The 19,905-nt window shown below is 43.0% G+C and overlaps 1 protein-coding gene across 2 annotated transcripts in view; it reads left to right on the top strand.

Moving 5' to 3' along the window:
* Positions 1 to 19,905, top strand: part of LOC122560989 — an 88,481-nt gene that overhangs the window by 2,586 nt on the left and 65,990 nt on the right. For both annotated transcript variants that reach the window (XM_043712231.1, XM_043712230.1), the window contains exon 2: positions 14,593 to 14,958. In XM_043712231.1, the coding sequence (XP_043568166.1) occupies positions 14,593 to 14,958 (366 nt within the window). The remainder of the gene's footprint in view (positions 1 to 14,592; positions 14,959 to 19,905) is intronic.

Raw genomic sequence — 19,905 nt, 5'->3', positions numbered from 1 at the left:
CTTTGAGAAAGTGACAAAGTTGATTGATGACTAAAGGGCTATAGATGTCATATACATGGACTTCAGTAAGGCCTTTGATAAGGTTCCCCATGGTAGGCTGATGGAGAAAGTGAAGTCACATTGGTTCCAGGGTGTACTATCTGGATGGATAAAGAATTGGCTGGGCAACAGGACACAGACAGTAGTAGTGGAAGGGAGTTTCTCAAAGTGAAGAACTGAGACCAGTAATGTTCCACAGGGATCCATGCTGGGAACACTGTTGTTTGTGATATACATAAGTGATTAGGAGGAAGGTATCAGTGGTCTGATTAGCAAGTTTGCAGATGACACTAAGATTGGTGGAGTAGCAGATAGTGAAGGGGACAGTCAGAGAATACAGCAAAATATAGATAGATTGAAGAGTTGGGCAGAGAAATGGCAGATGGAGTTCAATCCAGGCAAGTGTGAGGTGATACATTTTGGAAGATACAATTCAAGAGCAAACTATGCAGTAAATGGAAAAATCTTGGGGAAAATTGTTGACCAGAGGGATCTGGGTGTTCAGGTCTATTGTATCCTGAAGGTGGCAACACAGGTCAATAGAGTGGTCAAGGCATATGGCATGGTTTCCTTCATCAGACGGGGCAGTAGATTAGATTCCGTACAGTTTGGAAACAGGCCCTTCGGCCAACAAGTCCACACTACCCTCCGAAGAGTAACCCTCCCAGACCCATTCCCCTACTCTATATTTATCTCTAACTAATGCACCTAACACTATGGGCAATTTAGCATGGCCAGTTCACCTGACCAGCACATCTTTAGAATTATGGGAGGAAACTGGAGCAAACCCAAGAATGTACAAACTCTACAGAGACAGTCACCTGAAGTGGGAATTGAATCCGGATCCCTGTGAGGCAGCAATGCTAACCACCATGCCGCCCATCTTGATGGCATTGAGTAAAAGAGTTGACAGGTCATGTTACAGTTGTGTAAGACTTTGCTTTGGCCACATGTGGAATACTGTGTACCGTTCTGGTCACTACATTACCAAAAGGATGTGGATGTTTGGAGAGGGTGCAGAGGAGGTTCACCAGGATGTTGCTTGGTATGGAGGGTGCTAGCAATGAAGAAAGGTTGAATAGATTAGGATTAGTGTCATTAGAAAGATGAAGTTTGGTGAGAGACCTGATTGAGGTCATGAGAGGTATAGACAGGTGGATAGCAAGAAGCTTTTTCCCAGAGTGTGGGATCTCAATTACGAGGAATCACGAGTTCAAAGTGAGAGGGGAATAGTTTAAAAGAGATATGCGTGGAAAGTTCTTTACGCAGGGGGTGGTGGGGGCCTGGAATTAGTTGCCAGTGGAGGTGGTAGAGTCAGGCATGATAGCATCATTTAAAATGTATCTAGACAAATACACAAATGGGCAGGGAGCAGAGGGATACAGATATTTGGGAAATAGGTGACAGTTTTAGATAGAGGATCTGCATTGGTGCAGGCTTGGAGGACTGAAGGGCCCGTTCCTGTACTGTAAAGTTCTTTGTTATCAAACAAAGAACATTACAGTGCAGTACAGGCCCTTCAGCCTTGATGTTGCGCCAACCTGTGAAACCAGTCTGAAGCATATCTATCCTACACTATTTCATGTAGGTCCATTTGTCTTTCCAATGACCATTTAAATGCCCTTAAAGCTGGTAAGTCTCCTACTGTTGCAGGCAGTGTGTTCCACGCCACTACTACTCTCTCAGTAAAGTAACTACCTCCGATATCTGTCCTATATCTATCACCCCTCAATTTAACGCTATGTACCCTTGTGCTAGCCATCACCATCCGAGGAAAATGGCTCTCACTGTCCACCCTTTCTAACCCTCTGATTATCTTACATGTCACAATTAAGTCACCTCTCAACCTTCTTCTCTCCAACAAAAACAGCTTCAAGTCCATCAGCCTTTCCTCATAAGAACTTCCTTCCATACAAGGCAACATTCTAGTAAATCTCCTCTGAACCCTTTTCAAAGCTTCCACATCCTTCCTATGATGCAGTGCTTAGAACTGTATGCAATACATCCAGAGTTTTGTACAGCTGCAGCATGATCTCCTGGTTCTGAAACTCGATCCCTCTATTAATAAAAGCTAATACACTGTATGCCTTCTTAACAACTCTATCAACCTGGTTGGCAACTTTCAGGGAGCTATGTACATGGACACCGAGATCTCTCTGCTCAACTACACGACCAAGAATCTTACCATTAGACCAGTACTCTGCATTCATGTTACTCCTTCCAAGTGAATCACCTCACACTTTTCCACATTAAACTCCATTTGCCACCTCTTAGCCCAGCTCTGCAGCTTATCTATGCCCCTCTGTAACCTACAACATCTTTCGGTACTCTCCACAACTCTACCGACGTTAGTGTCATCCGCAAATTTTCTAAGCCATTCTTCCATGCCCTCATCCAGGTCATTTATAAAAATGACAAACAGCAATGAACCCAAAACAGATCCTTGCAATACCCCACTAGTAACTGAACTCCAGAATGTATACTTCCCACCAACCACCACCCACTCTCTGTCATCTTTCAGCTAGCCAATTTCTGATCCAAACCATTAAATCACCCTCAATCCCATGTCTCCGTATTTTGTACATTAGCCTACCATGAGGAACCTTATCAAACACCTTACTGAAATCCATAAACACTACACCAATCACTTTACCCTCATCCACCTATTTAGTCACCTTCTCAAAGAACCCGAAAAGGTTTGTGAGGCATGAACTACCATTCATGAAACTGTGTTGATTATCTCTAATCAACTTATTCCTTTCAAGATGATGATTAATCCTATCTCTTATAACCTTTTCCAACACTTTACCCACAACTGAAGTAAGGCTCACTGATCTATAATTACCAGGGTTGTCTCTACTCCCCTTCTTGAACAAGGGGACAACACTTGCTATCCTTCAGTCTTTTGGCACTATTCCTGCAGACAATGAAAACATAAAGATCAAAGCCAAAGACTCAGCAATCTCCTCCCTGGCTTCCCAGAGAATCCTAGGATAAATCCCACCCGGCCCAGGGGACTTATCTATTTTCACCCTTGCCAGAATTTCTAACACCTCCTCCTTGTGAACCTCAACTCCATTTCATCCAGTAGCCTGTATCTCAGTGTTCTTCTTGTCTTTTTCTATTGAATACTGACGAAAAATATTGACTTAGCGCTTCACCCATTTCTTAGATTAGATTACATTACATTACAGTGTGGAAACAGGCCCTTCGGCCCAACAAGTCCACACTGACCCGCCATCCACCCATACAGTTACCCCTTACCTAACACTACGGGCAATTTGGCATGGCCAATTCACCTGACCTGCACATCTTTGGACTGTGGGAGGAAACCGGAGCACCCGGAGGAAACCCACGCAGACACGGGGAGAACGTGCAAACTCCACACAGTCAGTCACCTGAGGCAGGAATTGAACCCAGGTCTCTGGCGCTGTGAGGCAGCAGTGCTAACCACTGTGCCACCGTGCTGCTCTGACTCCTCTGACTCCACGCACAACTTCCCATTACTGTCCTTGATTGGCCTTAATCTTACTCGAGTCATTCTTCTATTCCTTATATACCTATAGAAATCCTGAGAGTTTTCCTTGATCCTATCCGCCAACAACTTCTCATGCCCCCTCCTGGCACAATTTAGCTCTCTCTTTCGGACTTTCCTGACTACCTTGTAAGTCTCAATTGGCCTAACTGAGCCTTCACATCTCATCCTAACATAAGCCTTGTTCTTTCTTTTGACAAGAGATTCAACTTCCTTAGTAAACCACGGTTTACAACTTCTTCCCTGCCTGACAGGTACATACTTATCAAGGACACACAGTAGCAGTTCCTTGAATAAGCTCCACATTTCAATTGTGCCCATGCCCTGCAGTTTCCTTCCCCATCCTGTGCATCCTAAATCTTGCTTAATCGCATTGTAATTGCCTTTCCCCCAGCTATAACTCTTGCCTTGCAGTATATACCTATCCCTTTCCATCGCTAAAGTAAACAAAACTGAATTGTGGTCACTATCAGCAAAGCGCTTACCTACCTCCAAATCTAACACCTGGCCGGGTTAATTACCCAGTACCAAACCTAATGTGGCTCACCCCTTGCTGACCTGTCTCTATACTGTGTCAGGAAACATCCTGCACATATTGGACAAAGTCTCTGTTCTTTGTTCCCTCATAATCTTATGAGTGTGAATTCAAACCATACATTTGAATTCATTTAAAGGGAAGAATCTGTAAATAAAAATTTGGCTCAAATAACAGTCACCATAAAGATTTTCTAAAAATATAATGCCATCTACAAAAGAAAATCTTCTTTAGTGACACCCAAATTTTTCGACTCGACTCAAAATCGTTGTTGTCTTGCCTTCCAATGAAAGTATCATTCTGATGACACATTCCTTTCAACAAAACAGTAAACAAGATGTATTTTACAACTAGTCAATCTCCTGTTGATGTAACTTGGGGAATTAAGATTGAGAAACATATTGGTGAACTGTCAAACTAGTTGCAAATCTGCCTCACAAGATTCATCCATCAAGCTCAACTGAGATTTTTCAATAACAAGCAGCTAACTCTCAGACAAAAGAAAATGCTGCAGATGCTGGAAGTCTGAAATAGAAACAAGAAGTGATGGAAAAACTCAGCAGGTCTGACAGCATAATGGCGAGAGAAACAGAATTAACATTTTGAGTTTAATAAAGCTCTTCTTTGGAACACTTAATGCCAATGGCAGTTTTATGCCAAGGGAGCATGTTCAAAATCTAGACAAAAGCCATTGCTTGAATTAGGGTTAAATGTGAAAGATTAATCAGGCTAGTGTGTGCTGGTATAATTTAGTCATTGTTTCAATGTAATGCATTGTACATAAATGTAATGTTTTGAAAAGAAAGTTTTTAATAAATAGTAGTTTTTAAATTGATTGCTCAATAACTGAGCTTTTACTGCAGTTTCAAAAGCACAGAGGCAGATTTGTTTGGACAAAATGAGCTTCTCTGTTTTACAGGTTATAAAGACCTGTTTTCTCTAGAATTTAGAAGGTTAAGAGATGATCTGAATGAAATCTTAAAGATGTTATCAGTAAAATACAGGAAAGACAAAGATAAACAATTTCTGCTGCTTGGGGATTCTTGATCTAGGGACATAGTCTGAGAATTAGGGCCAGACTGTTCAGGAGAGATGTTGGGAATCACTTCTGCACACAAGAGGTGGGAGAGGTTTGTAACTCTCTTTCCCAAATAGCAGCGGATGCTGGATCAGTTGTGTATGTTAGCTCCAAGCTTTTGTGTTAAGCAAAGGCATTAAGGGATATGGACCAAAGACAGGTACTTGAAGTTAGGCCATAAATGAGCCATGATCTCATTGAATGGTGGAACAGGCTAGAGGGGCTGAATGGCCTGATGTGTTTCTACATTCCTAAAGATGCTGGGAAGGGGGGATGGCAGCAGTTTCGCAAAACAGAGGTGCCTCAGTACCATCACTAACAGAGGGTCATCATTGCTGAGTGACAAATATGTATATTTAATATCCCACTTTAAGAAATCTTATCATACAGTGTCTGTATCCCTGACCCAGAAACTCCCAGTTCAGGTTTGATACCAGGTCTTTTTGCGATTGTCACGGCCTGACAGCAGGCAGTAAGACAGGGAGACTTCTGAACAGCCACTCTGCAGAAGTGTGAAGATTATGACCTAAACTAGTTGCATGATCAGACCAGCTTAGTTACAGAATAAATCCTATTCTCCATTTTGTTTAAAGAAGAGAGTCTTTAACTTGGCATTCTTATTTGAAGCCAGTACTCAACAATGGATTCCAGGCCAGTCAAAAGCTCTAGCAGTCAGTAAGTTGGGTTTGCTTCCCGAAGTGTAGATCAATCCATTGGAAGTCCATGGCACAACCTTTGGAAACGGAGACGGGAGAAGAGGCATTATAACTGTGAATAGAGGAATTTTTAAGGCTTTATATAAGACTTTTTAAGGCTTTATAATAATTTGCTGACAAAAATTAGAAAAGGTACAGCTGGGTTTTATTGGCAGGTACTATGCATATTTTTAATAGATACTTGCTATCAGGACTTTGTGGAAAATGTTCTGACGAGAAATGATTGCCTAGAATCAAGTCAGGTAGAACTAAGAATCAACAATGATGCACTACAATGTTCAACGCATTCGTAACAAACTTCACTCTCTGCTTTTTTATTGGAGGTGTTAACCTGGCTATTATAATTGGGTTATTGTTTCTGAGTGAAATTTGATGTGCATGTATAAAGCCGCTGTGCTTCAGTAATTCATTTCAATCATTCTGCCCCTGTTGTTTGTAGAGAAGCAATTTTTAAAATACGGACTAATAAAATAAAAGGCACGCTAATAAAGTAAACAAATGGCCCTTCTGCCATTTTACAAGTCTCGTTTGACCCTACTGTTTAGGACTCTTTGCAATGCCACACTGATTTCAGATCAGTGGGGGAGGCATTTAAACACAAGGTCTGTGATTGTCAGTCAGTTGCTAGGATATATGCACGAGTGGGTGAGGATAGTTTATGCTTTCAATCTTCCTTCCTTTGCAGCATTGTATCCGTTGGCCCCTCATCCAGATGGCTTTACGTCTAGTGACGACTCACCATGCATGCAGTTAGACAATATTCATTTTTACAATGAAATATGAGGGGATTTGTGTGTACCTTTTTGAATTAAATCCCGGATGGTTTTCAACCTAGAGGAACATACCCTATGTTTCAAAATTAGCTATTTCAATATGCTGTTAAATGATGTGAGAAATTATCTTCGAACATGTATTAATAACGTCCTGTGTTTGAAGGTTTGTTGGGGGGTGGGGATTGTAGGAAGAAACTGATTCACCTGATAATGTACCGGATTGTTAAATTCATGCTAGTTTTCAGTGCAGTTTAGAGAAATAGGACTCTTCTTAATAGAGTAGTTTCAGGTTTAGAAAATGAAGCAAATAAAAATTAATAAGTAATTTAGTGAGGTGGTGGCACGGTGACTCAGTGGTTAGCACTGCTGCCTCACAACACCAGGGACCCGGGTTTGATTCCACCCTTGGGTGACAGTCTGTGTGGAGTTTGCACGTACTTCCTGTGTCTGCATGGATTTCCTCCAGGTGCTCTGGTTTCCTCTCACAGTCCAAAGATGTGCAGGTTACGGTGGATTGGCCATGCTAAAATACCCATAGTGTCCAGGGATATGCAGGCTAAGTGGGTTAGCCATGGGAAATACAGGGATAGTGTAGAGGAGTGGTTCTGGGTAAGATACTGTTCATAGGATCAGTGTGGACTTGATGGGCTGAATGTTTGTTTCCACATTGCAGGGGCTCTATGAAGTAAGGGGAAACCTAATTTCACTGATGTCAAATCAGTAAGCGAAGTGTTTAGGTTTAAGACAATGATCAGAGGAATCTTTTTTAGTAGCATTTTATTAGCCAATGAAAGCCCTATCAAAAAGCAGTGATGGAAGCAAAATCAATAATAGCCTCTAAAGGGGAATTTTAAAAAGTAATTGAAAAAGAAATTCAGAAACAGATGTATGAAAATAGTTTAAGGAGTTGGATCTTACATCTTCAATGGGCCAGTCTTCATGAAAACAATTACTCTCTCTCACACCTTGGTTATTACTCCAATGCAGGTCTCACGTTAACCCCATAGGATGTAGGTTTGTACAGAAATGCCCTTCCTCGACCTTTCTATTCCTATCTCAGGCGACCATATCAACACGGACATCTACTACAAACCGACCGACTCCCACAGCTACCTGGACTACACCATCCTGCCCCCTGTAAAAACGCCATCCCATTCTCCCAATTCCTTCGACTCCGCCGCATCTGCTCCCAGGAGGACCAGTTCCAAAAACGCACATCCCAGATGGCCTCCTTCTTCAAGGACCGCAATTTCCCCCCCGACGTGGTCGACGATGCCCCCCACCGCATCTCTTCCACTTCCCGATCCTCCGCCCTTGAACCCCGCCCCTCCAACCGCCACCAGGACAAAACCCCACTGGTCCTCACCTACCACCCCACTAACCTCCATGTACAGCGCATCATCCGCCGTCATCTCCGCCTAGCCTGCTGGACCAACTTTCCTCATTCTTGAAGAAGGGCTTATGCCCGAAACGTCGATTCTCCTGTTCCCTAGATGCTGCCTGACCTGCTGCGCTTTTCCAGCAACACATTTCCATCCCTGTACAGAAATGACAGCCAGCTAGTTTGGGCATTCACTGCTGGATCCATTGGATCACAGAAAAGCACATTCGGTCCTGCTGTCATGATGACAAAACACTTCATTATTCCAACATCACGAGGTTTCTCAACTGCATTCCCTTTTATAAATCCCTCTCTCCTGTTTTGTCCAGACTCACTTCCAATCAAAAATGTGAGGATTTCTGAGAATTTCTTTGTGACTAAAATTAGGACAATCCGTGAAGCCCTTCGACTGTTTCCCTTACCTCCTCTCATGGACTTAACTAAACTTTCTATAAAGGTCCCTACTGCTAAACTTGTAATTTTCTTTACTTTCCTCTCTATCTTTCCTCATGCTATCTCTGAGCTCATTGTCCATGAGTCCCACCTTCAATTCCTTTGATTCTGTTCCCACTAAGTTGTTGACCATCCCAACGTCCCTTCCTGGTTCCCATGCTAGCCAATGTTGTTAATGGTTACCTTCCCTCAGGTGCTGATCCCCTCTCCTTTCAATATTGCATCATTACCTCCTCCTAAAAAACCCAGCCCTCCATCCTCCATTCCATTTCCAACCTTCCATTCCTGCCCAAAACTAATGGAATGCTAGCCTTCATATCTAAAGGGCTGGAATATAGGGATGCAGACATTACGCTGCAGTAACACAAAACCCTGGTTCGACCCCACAGTGAGTAGATCTGAGCACAACACCGTAGGAAAGATATATTGGCCTTGAAGTGAGTGCAACACAGGTTTACAAGGCTGATAACTGCACTTCAGTGGTTATGAGGAGAGATTAGACAAGTTAAGCCTTTATTCTCCAGCATTTAGAAGGTTATGGGGTGACCTACTCGTGATCTTCAGGATATTAACAGAGATCAAAGACAGAGAAAGGTAAACTATTTCCTCTGATTGAAGATTCTAGAACTAGACAACATAGTCTAAGAATTGAGGTGAGGCCATTCAGGAGAGATGTTAGAAAGCACTTCCTCACACAGGAATAGTAGAGGTTTGGAACTCTCTTCCTCAAATGGCCGTCAATGCTAATTAAATTGTCAAATTTAAATCTAAGATAGGCAGTTTTTAATGAAGTAAGGATATCAAGGGATATGGGCCCGAGGCATGAGAACTTCAGGCACAGATCATGAGAACTTCATTCTTATTGAATGGCAGAACAGGTTGGAGGAGCTGTCCAGACATTTCCTGTTCCTAAGTTCCTAAATCTATTCCCCTTGTCCCTGAGCTCCATATTTGAATCCCCTTAAGGATACTTCTGCCCCCACTGTTGCACTGAAACAGCTCTAATCAAAGTCACAAAGATGAGTAAATGGGTATGACAAAGGTAAGCTATTCCTCATTGTTTTTTGACATGATGGATCACATCCTATTCCTCCAACAACTCCATTATTTCACAGCTTGATGATACTGCACTTACTGGTTCCATTTTATTCATCTATTCATAGCCATAGAGTCACTTGCTTTGCTTCTCTTCCTGTTCCAGCACCAATGGCCTCATCCCATTTTCAATTCCCACTCAGCAGCATTGTTCATGTACACAGCACTACTTTCTGCAGATACACTGATGACACCTGTCTCTCTAAAATGATCCAATATCTCTAAATTGTCAGGACATCCAGAACAGGGTGAACCAGTGTTTGCTCCAATTAATTTTTGGGAAGACCAAAGCATTTGTTTCTATCACTCCATCACAAACAGTCTGTGCTTGTACAAGACTCATATTCAAGTTTGAGATGATCTCCTGAACACGTACCCACATGATCACTCAGCCTGCCTGTTTCCATCCAACTTCACCCCTGTTTCACTCATCTCCTACTCCTCATTCATGTCCATGTTATTTTTGGATGTGACTCCTGACCAGTTCCCACATTCTATGCTTCAAGGTTTAGCCACCCATGCCCTAATCTTCATTGGATCCTGCTGTGCTCATGGTCCAAATTGGCTTCTGAATGTGCAGCTTCTCAATTTTAAAATTCCCATACTTGCTTCTGAATATCTTCATGGCCTCACCAGTCTCTATCTCTGTAATCTCCTCCAGACAAACCATCCTCTAAAACCATCTGCAGTCCCCTACATCTGGCCCCATGAGCTACTGTGATCACCTGCCTTTGGCTGTCATGACTTCAGCAGTCTGGGCCCTAAGTTCAGAGACACACTCTATTTCTGCACCTCTCTTTCCTCTTTGAAGGTTAGTTTTGAAACAAACCTCTTTGAACAAACTTTTGACCGACCATTTTGGAGTCATGCAGTCATACAGCACAGAAACAGAGCCTTCTGTCCAACTCGTCCATGCCAACTAGACATCCCAATTTGACTTATTCCTATTTGCCAGCACTTGGCCCATATCCCTCTAAACCCTTCCTATTCATATAACCATCCAGATGCCTTTTAAAAGTTGTAATTGTACCAGCCTCAACCACTTCCACTGACAGCTCATTCCATACATACACCATCCTCTGTGTGAAAAAGTTGCCCCTAAGGTCCCTTTTAAATCTTTCCCCTCTCAGCTTAAACCTCTGCCATCTAATTTTGGATTCCCCTACCCTAGGGAAAAGATCATATCCATGACTCTTATGCTTTTATAAACCTCTATAAGGGTACCCCTCTGATGCTGCAAGGAAAACAGCCCCAGCCTATTCAGCCTCTCCCTATAAATTAAACCCTCCAACCCTGGTAACTACCTTGTAACTCATTTCCAAACCTTTTCAGGTTTATCAATGTCCTTCCTATAAGGAAGTCATAATATTTCCTTGTGGACTTGATTCTGTAAAATGTCTGAGGGTATCATCATGATTTTAAGGATACAATGTAAATACCAGCTGGTGTTGGTGTGCAGTTGGCACATTTTCCATAATATAATGGAAATCACAATCCAATAAGGCAAACTTGTAAGCTAGTGTTCGGGATTTGAATCCCACCAAGACAGATGGCAAAACTAAATTAAAGCTGGAATTGAAAGCTATCCTTAGTAATCATGAAGTAGATTATCACAAATATCCCATCTGGGTTCACTTACATCGTTTATGGAAGTAAATCTGCCAACCTTACCCGATCTGGCCTACATGTGACACCAGACCCACAGCAATGTGGTTAACCCTTAACTACAGATGATGTATCAAGCTACTCAGCCCAATGGCAATTCAGGATCAGCAACAAATTCTGGGGATGCCCACAAAGAGCTAAATGGCCTTTTACTGAACTGTTCAACCATGTGATCTTGTGAGCTCCATACTTGTAACACATTTGAATTTCTCAATTGTTTTTAACTTTATTAATTGTCTATCTGCAGAGATAGTCATCATAGGCTTTCCATTGTGCACTAATTTGTTAGGTGTAAATCCCATCATCAGAGGAGAGAAAAAGAGAAATTGTTAGAGAAGCTCATCAGGTCTGGCAGTATCTGTGGAGAGTCAACATTTTGGTTCCAGAACATTGTCAGTTTTGTTCTTTACACTAATATCTGAGAATAGGTCAGTAGGAGGAATTAGATGATGGGAATTTTGTGTTGAGTGAGTCATACTTCATTCTCTGTTCAACAGCAAGACCACAACAAGACAAGATGATGGCAAGCAGAATTTGCTCATTTACTAATTGAGTTATTTTTAAAATGTGTTCTCAGCACTTCTGAAGGAATTGCTGAGAAATGTAATTAACCTCTCAAGGATATTTCTCACTGTCATTGGATAACTTTGTGGTTTGAACCTTACTGAATTGGTTTACAATTCACTTTTCTACCTGGTCATAGAGTCATAGAATTATGGAGTCATAGAGATGCATAGTACAGAAACAGATCTTCCGGTCCAACTCGTCCACACCGACCAGATAGGCTAACTTAATCTAGTCCCATTTGATAGCACTTGGCCTGTATCCCTCCAAACCCATCCTATTCATATACCCATCCAGATGCCTTTTAAATGCTATAATTGTACTAGCCTCCACCACTTCCTCTGGCAGCACATTCCATACATGCACCACCCTCTGTGTAAAGAAGTTGCCCCTTTAGGTCCTTTTATAACTTTCCCCTCTCCTAAACCTATGCCCTCTAGTTCTGGACTCCCCCACCCCAGGGAAAAGACTTTGTCTATTTATCCTATCTACGCCCCTTGCGATTTTATAAACCGCTGGAAGGTCACCCCTCAGCCTCCAACGCTCCAGGGAAAACAGCCCCAGCCTATTCAGCCTCTCCCTATGTCTCATACCCTCCAACCCAGGTGACATTCTTGTAAATCTTTTTCTGAACCCTTTCAAGTTTCACAACATCTTTCCAATAGGAAGGAGACCAGAATTGCAAGCAATATTCCAAAAGTGACCTAACCAATGTCCTGTACAGCTGCAACATGACTTCTCAACTCCTGTACTCAATGCTCACAGGAAGATAGCTAAGAGATTTTACCTGCATTTTTGTATCTTCAACACAGATTGTTTATTTACCCTTGTAGGAGAATCTAGGACCAGAGGGTATCATCTCAGAATAATCGTTTAACCACAGTTATGGGTATGTTCGCCAAGCTAGGAAGTTGATTTGCAGATGTTTTGACCCCAGTCTCGGTGACATCCTCAGGGCTTTGGCGCCTCCTGTGAAGTGCTGCTGTACTGCATCTTCTACAATTTATTTGGTTCCGTTCCTGCTGCTTCTGCTTGCCGCTTCTATACCGACCACTACAATAAACAACCGAAGGCAGGGTCCAGTTGTTGTGGTCCACATTGGGATAAACAACATAGGCAAGGCTAGGAAGCAGGATCTGTTTGGGGATTATCAAGCACTAGGAATGATATTAAGGATCAGGTCCTCAAGGGTTATAATCTGCCTGTGCCATGTGCAAATTGGCTTAGGGATAAGAAAATTAGGGAAGTAAACACATGGCTCAGGGAGTGGTGTAGGAAAGAGGAGTTCAATTTCGTGGGGCATTGGCATCAGTTTTGGAAGAGGAGGATCTGTTCCAATGAGGCAGTCTTCAACTGAACCAATCTGGAACCAGTGTTCTCGCAAAAAGGATAAACAGGGTGGTCACTAGGACTTTAAACTAGTGAGTTGAGGAGAAGGGCTGAAGAATTCCTGAAGAAGGGATCATGCCCGAAACGTCGATTCTCCTGCTCCTTGGATGCTGCCTGACCTGCTGCGCTTTTCCAGCAACACATTTTCAGCTCTGATCTCCAGCATCTGCATCTCCTAGTTGAGGGGAAGGGAAAGGGAAAATGACAGGAAGTATGATGGTAAATAAAAAGGTAAGCAGCAGGTTGGCATGTGTGCAGGAGGGTTTAAGTACAAGGCAGACTATGAAAGAATTAAAAAGGAAGGATAACACAGAAGGTATTATTAGAGATGTTGGAAATCATGAGAGTATGAAAACTAGCGTAAAGGCACTTTACCTGAATGCTCGTAGCATTCGTAACAAAGTTGATGAGTTAACAGCACAAATCATTGAATGAAAATGATTTAGTAACCATTACAGGGTGGTCACTTTTGGGAGTTAAATATCCGGGGTATCAGACTACTTGGAAGGACAGACAGGAAAGTAAGGGAGGTGCTGTAGCTGTGATATTCTTCAAGGACGACATCAGGGTTGTGCTGAGAGATGAAATAGGTTTTATGGAGAATAAGGTTGAATCCATTTGGGTGGAAATTAGAAATTCAAAGAAGAAAAAGTCACTGATAGGCACAGTCTATAGGCCACCAAATAATAACATCACATTGGGGTGGGCAATAAACAAACAAATTACTAATGCCTGTGAAAATGATATGGCAATTATCAGGGGGATTTTAATCTACATGTTGATTGGTCGAACCAGCTTCATCAGGGTAGCCTTGAGGAGGAGTTCGTTGAGTGAATCCGTGATAGTTTTCTTGCACAGTGTGCAATCTCATAATTAATTCCTCAAGAACCAACGTTCCAGGTTATATATAATATGTGGATGTTGAAAATCTGAAACAAAAGCAGAAATTGCTTGAGAAACTCAACACGTCTGGCACTACCTATGGAGAGATAGAAGAGTTAGCGTTTTGAGTCCAGTGACCCTTCTCCAGGGCGTCAGAACCAGCTTTGAAGAAGTGTCACTGGACCCAAAACATTACCTCTGTTTCTCTCTCCACAGATACTGCCAGACCTGCTGAGTTTTTCCAGCAATTTCTGTTTGTGAACATTGCAGGTCTTGTGATTGAGGATTCTGTGTACTAAGACTGCTACACTTAAATAAAACGATTCTGCTAAAATATTCTGTAGAGATGTATTCTATCAACATCAGCTGACAATCATTTTGCCAATGTTGCGCAGCACTGGATTTAAAGTTGTTAAAACTACTTGGGACTGCAAAGGCTCAACAAATGTGTGTTTACTGAAGATGTTTTTATCCATGTTTCACACAGGGAGTTGTCGTTTGAAGTTAGATAGCATCACGGAGGCGAAAGGTGTGAGAGGACGGTCGGCCCTGCTGCCCTGTGAACTGAGTGGCCTCAATGAAAACTTAATCCAGATTATCAACATTAGCTGGCACAGGTACCTGCCAAGGGAGTTGCTAGCTTATACTGATGGTGTTCAACTTAACTTGACAGCAACACAATATGTCAGGCGGATCAGAATGAGCCCATTATTCCAGGCCAACATGTCCTTGCTGATCAGCGATTTACAAAATGACGATAGTGCTTATTACCGATGTGAAATCATTTGGAGCTATAAAGGGATGGCAAAGAAGAGGAGCCTTCAGAAAGATGTTTTTCTGGATATTGAGGAAGGTAAATAACAGAATGATATTGAACCAAAACAAGACAAAGCAGCTTCTGGTCAAGTGAGTAAGTGGACCCATATCCTGGGCGTGCACCTTCACAGAAAGGGACTGAGCCCCAAAACATGACTGTGCATTTCTGTCATTTGGAATGCTGATTGGCCAAATGTTTCAGCATTTTTTGCACTGCCCTTCACATTGTCAGAATGCTTGCTTTTTAATACAGCATCGTAATGCTGCTCCTGCTGTAGTTTTGTTACAGTTTTAACCGATTGGAATGCTACTGTATTGTTCCCAGTTAGACAGCCACTGGTCTGCAAGAAGAGATAAGTGAACAAACACAGAGAACCAGAAATATTAGGAAATAAAACCCATAGAAATTGTGGATGATGTAAATCATAAACAAAAACAGAAATTTTAGTTAAATCTCAGCGGGTCTGGCAGCATCTGTGGAGAGAAATCAGAGTTAGCATTTCAGGTCCAGTGACCCTTCCTCAGAATTGATAGTAGCTTGGAAACTCCTAGCTAAAACTAAAATCTCCTAGCTACCACAAGTTTTGAGGAAGGGTCACTGGACCCGAAAGGTTAACTCTGATTTCTCTCCACAGGTGCTGCCAGACCTGGTAACATTTGGAAATATCTTTTTGTTCAATAGTTCAGGTCATGTTTCACTGAGTGAAAATAAATAGTGAAGGTGAAATTGCTCCAATGAATAATTATACAAAAACATATATGTACAAATAAAGAAATCCCATTCTTTTACTTATTAAAACTAATGGTAGGGTGAATGTTTTACCTCGAGACTGTGTCTCAGATTCTGTAATGCAGCATTTCAACACTTCCATTACCCACCTAAACCATTCTTGTAACTTTCCTGATTAAGATGGTGAATTTTAGTATCAATGTGCACCAAATTCCAGAGTGCCTTGTGACTTCACACTCCCGAGGTAATAGATTCGGACAAAACCTTCACAAGCATCATTTAGAGAAAACAGTTGCTGAATGCAAGGTACAGACCTTTTCCATCACAAATGAAAAAAAAAGCAATTTTGAGGAGTACCGAGTGAAACATGCATATAAATACCTCTTGATCTCAAAGGCTAACAAGTAAAAACTGCAAAATTTTGATTCCGTTGTTACGTTCTCACTGTTCACCTCTGGCCATCCCGGTCCACATTTATTTCCAAGATGATATGTCACATTCCCAAGCAGATGGTCATTCAACTACCTTACATGTTACTTAACCATTGAACCACAATAGCTCTTTTTGGACTCTACGCATTCCATTCATAAATCTATGGTTAAGTTTGGAGAAAACGCTATTGGTTCCATCCACCATCTCTCATGGTGTACAATGAGAGAATAAGTCAGTCTCCCACTGAAAATGTGACCAGAGTTAAAATAGTCTCAATGACCTGTGGACTGTACTTGATGAAGTTTAGATGGATGAGGGAGGATCTGATTGAAACATACAGAATACTGAAAGGTCTGGTTAGAGTAGAGTAGAGTAGAGTACATGTTTCCACTAGTAGGAGAAATAGGACACCAGGCACAGCCTCAGAGTGAAGAGGCAACCCTTCAGAACTGAGATGATGAGGAATTTCTTCAGCCAGAGTGTGGTTAAACTGTGGAACTCATTGAGGTTAAGCCATTGAGTGTCTTTAAGAACAGAGATAGATAGGTCCTTGATTGGTAAGGTGATCAAGGGTTCCAGGGAGAAGGCAGGAGAATGAGGTTGAGAAACATATCAGCTGTAATCAGATAGCAGGGCAAACTCAATGGGCTGAATGGCCTAATTCTGCTCCTATATCCTGTGGTCTCATGGGCCTCAGGTTGGTCATTCAAGAAGATAAGACCCATTGGCGGAGAAAGAGAGGAAGAAATAGAGGGGTTAGAGCAACCTATAGTGCCTTTCATGACCACAATACACCATCAATTATTTTACAGCTAACAAAGTACTTTTGAAATACAGTCACATTTGTAATGTGATATATGCCCCAGCTAATTTATGCACATCAAGGTCCCACAAACAAAAATACATTTATGACCGTAAATTCAGTGCTTCTTGATGAAAAATGTTTGAGTGATAAATATTGGCCAAGACAACCATGGGAAACTCAACTGACTGGGCTTATAGCTTCTTCTAAAAGATTGTACCACCAAATCACGGACCCCCATCTCAGCACAACACAAGACTGGATTGAGGTGCTCAGCTCTTTAACAGCTGTGAGTTGCCAGTTACAGACGCCAGGAACTGTAAAAGATTACCTCACAGTAACAGGCCATTTGGTCTGCCGTAATCTAATCCCACTGCCCCGTCCTTCTCTCATATCTTTGTAATTTTATCTCTTCAAATAATTGTCCAATTAACTTGGAAGGCCACAGTTGACCGTCATCCTACACATTCTCTGGTTGGTTGTTTCCTCATGTCATCGTTGTTTATCTCACCAATCACTTTAAAATAAACATCCTCATGTTGAGTTTCCAGCAGCCGCAATACTGACTGTGTTTTTAAATTCATTCACGGGCTGTGGGCATTGCTAGCATTTATTGTCCATCCCGAGTTGCCCCTGAGAAGGTGGTGGTGAACAATTGCAAACATTTAGTGTTGGTTCACCCACAATGCCATTAGAGAAGGAATTTCAGGATTATAACCCAGCGACAGTGAAGTAACAGCGATATTTTTCCAAGTCAGGATGGTGAGTGGCTTGGAGGGGAACTTACAGGGACTGGTGTTCCCATGTATCTGCTGCCCTTGTCCTTCTAGATGGAAGTGGCTGTGGGTTTTGAAGATGCTGTCTCAGGATCTTTGGTGAATTTCTGCAGGGCATCTTGTAGATAGTACACACTGCTGCTACTGAGCATTGGTGGTGGAGGGAGGGGATGTTTGCAAGTCTGATGCCAATCTAACAGGTTGTTTGATTGCAGCTGAATGGTACCAAGCTTCTTGAGTGTTGTTGGAGCTTGCACCCATTCAGGCAAGTGGGGAGTATTCCCTCACACTCTGGACTTGTGCCATGTCGATGGTGGGCTTTGAGGAGTCAGGAGGTGAATTACTCACTGTAGTATTCCTAACCTCTGACCTCTCTCGGAGCTACAATATTTACGTAGCAAGTCCAGTTAAGTTTTTGGTCAAGGATCTTGATAGTGGTGGATTCAGCAATGCTATTGAGTGACAAGGAGCCATGGTTAGCTTCTCTCTTATTAGTGATTGTCATTGCCAAAGTGGACCATTTCTCCCTTTCTTGTCCATTCCGACTGCTCTTAATCCTGAATACCTCCTGCTATTGCTGCACCTTAATGTCTTCTCCAAGGATTATGTCCCCTACTTCTCCAATCCACTCAGATCCCTGAGCCCATGATCCATTTTCTCACTTCATACAGAATATATAACCGGGATTATTGGTGTGTGTGTGTGTGTATGTGTGTGTGTGCATGTGTGTGCGTGAATGTGTGTGCGTGTGTGCATGTGTGTGCGTGAATGTGTGTGTGTCCATGTGCATGCATGCATGTGCGTGTGCATTTGCATGTGCGTGTGCGTGTGCATGTGTGTGTTTGAGTTTCCAGCAGCCACAACACTGACAGAGTAGACAGACAGGAGGCCGGAAGAACACAGTAAGCCAGGCAGCATCAGGAAGTGGAGAAGTCAGCGTTTCAGGTGTAACCCTTCTTCAGGACTGGGGATGGGTGTAGGGTAGTTGCAGCTAAAGGGTGTGGCGAGGGCGGGGTGGCAAGGGCAGGGTGGTGAAGTGGGGACTGGTGAAGACAGGAAGAGGGTATGACCTGATTGGTCAATAGGAGGAATGAATCCAGTTGGTGGCTGGGAGGAGTGGAAGGGAGAGACTGGGAAGGGTGTTGGTGGATGGAAAGGGAGGTTATTTGAAATTGGAGAACTCAATGTTGAATCCTCCGAGCTGTGGCTGCCCAGGCGGAAGGTGAAGTGTTGCTCCTCCAATTTGCAGTTTGGTTTGTTGTGGCAATGAAAGAAGGCAAGGATGGTCATGTCAGAGAGGCAGTGGGAAGGGGAACTAAAATGGGTGGTGACTGGGAGGTCTGGTCGGTCCCTGCAGGCCCGGCTGTGATGCTCATTGGACCATTCCTGAAGTTTGCGTTCGATTTCCCTGATGTACAGAAGACCATACTGGGAGCATCTGATGCAGTAAACGAGGTTGGAAGAGAGACAGGTGAATCTGTCTCACCTCGAAGGAGTGTTGAGGCCCTGGATGGATGTGAGGGGGTTGGTATACCAAGATGTTCTTGGTGGTGGGATCCAGTTGGAGTTGGTGGAAGTGTTCAAGGATAATGCGTTGAATGTGGAGACTGGTGGGATGGTAGGTGAGGACAAGGGGACTCTGTCTTTATTGCATTTGCCGGGGGTTTAGAGCAGTGGAACAGGGAATGGAGGTGGTACGGTGGAGGGCTGTCTACATGACAGAGGGGGAAAAAAACATTATTCGAAAGAAGCGGACATCTGGGATGCTCGCAAGTGAAATGTTTCCTCGTCTGAGCAAATGCAGCAGAGATGGAGGAATTGGGAGAATGGGTTGGAGTTCTTGCAGGATGCTGGGTGGGAGGAGGTGTGGTCCAGATAGTTATGGGAGCCTGTAGATTTGTAGTAAATGCCTGTCTGGAGACTGTCGCCGGAGATGGAAACGGAGAGGTCAAGAAAGGGGAGGGAGGTGTCCGAGATGGACTAAGTGAATTTGAGGGGGGGGCGGTAGTTGTGGCTGTAGTCAATGAACTGCTCCAGTTCAACGTGGATGCAGGACACTACATCAATGCATTCATCGATGTAACGGTAGAAGAGTTGGGCCACAGTGCCTATGTAGGTATTGAACAGGGCTTAGCCAGCAAAGAGGCAGGTGTAGCTGGGGCCCATCCAGTTGCCTGTGGCCACCCCCCCCGATTTGGAGGAAATTGGAAGAGTTAAAGGAAAAGTTGTTGAGGGTGAGGACCA

Source organism: Chiloscyllium plagiosum, chromosome 22, assembly GCF_004010195.1.
Source record: "Chiloscyllium plagiosum isolate BGI_BamShark_2017 chromosome 22, ASM401019v2, whole genome shotgun sequence".
In the NCBI taxonomy this organism is placed as follows: domain Eukaryota; kingdom Metazoa; phylum Chordata; class Chondrichthyes; order Orectolobiformes; family Hemiscylliidae; genus Chiloscyllium; species Chiloscyllium plagiosum.
The sequence above is the reverse complement of the archived record's forward strand: the minus strand, read 5'-3'. Positions and strand labels throughout refer to the sequence as shown.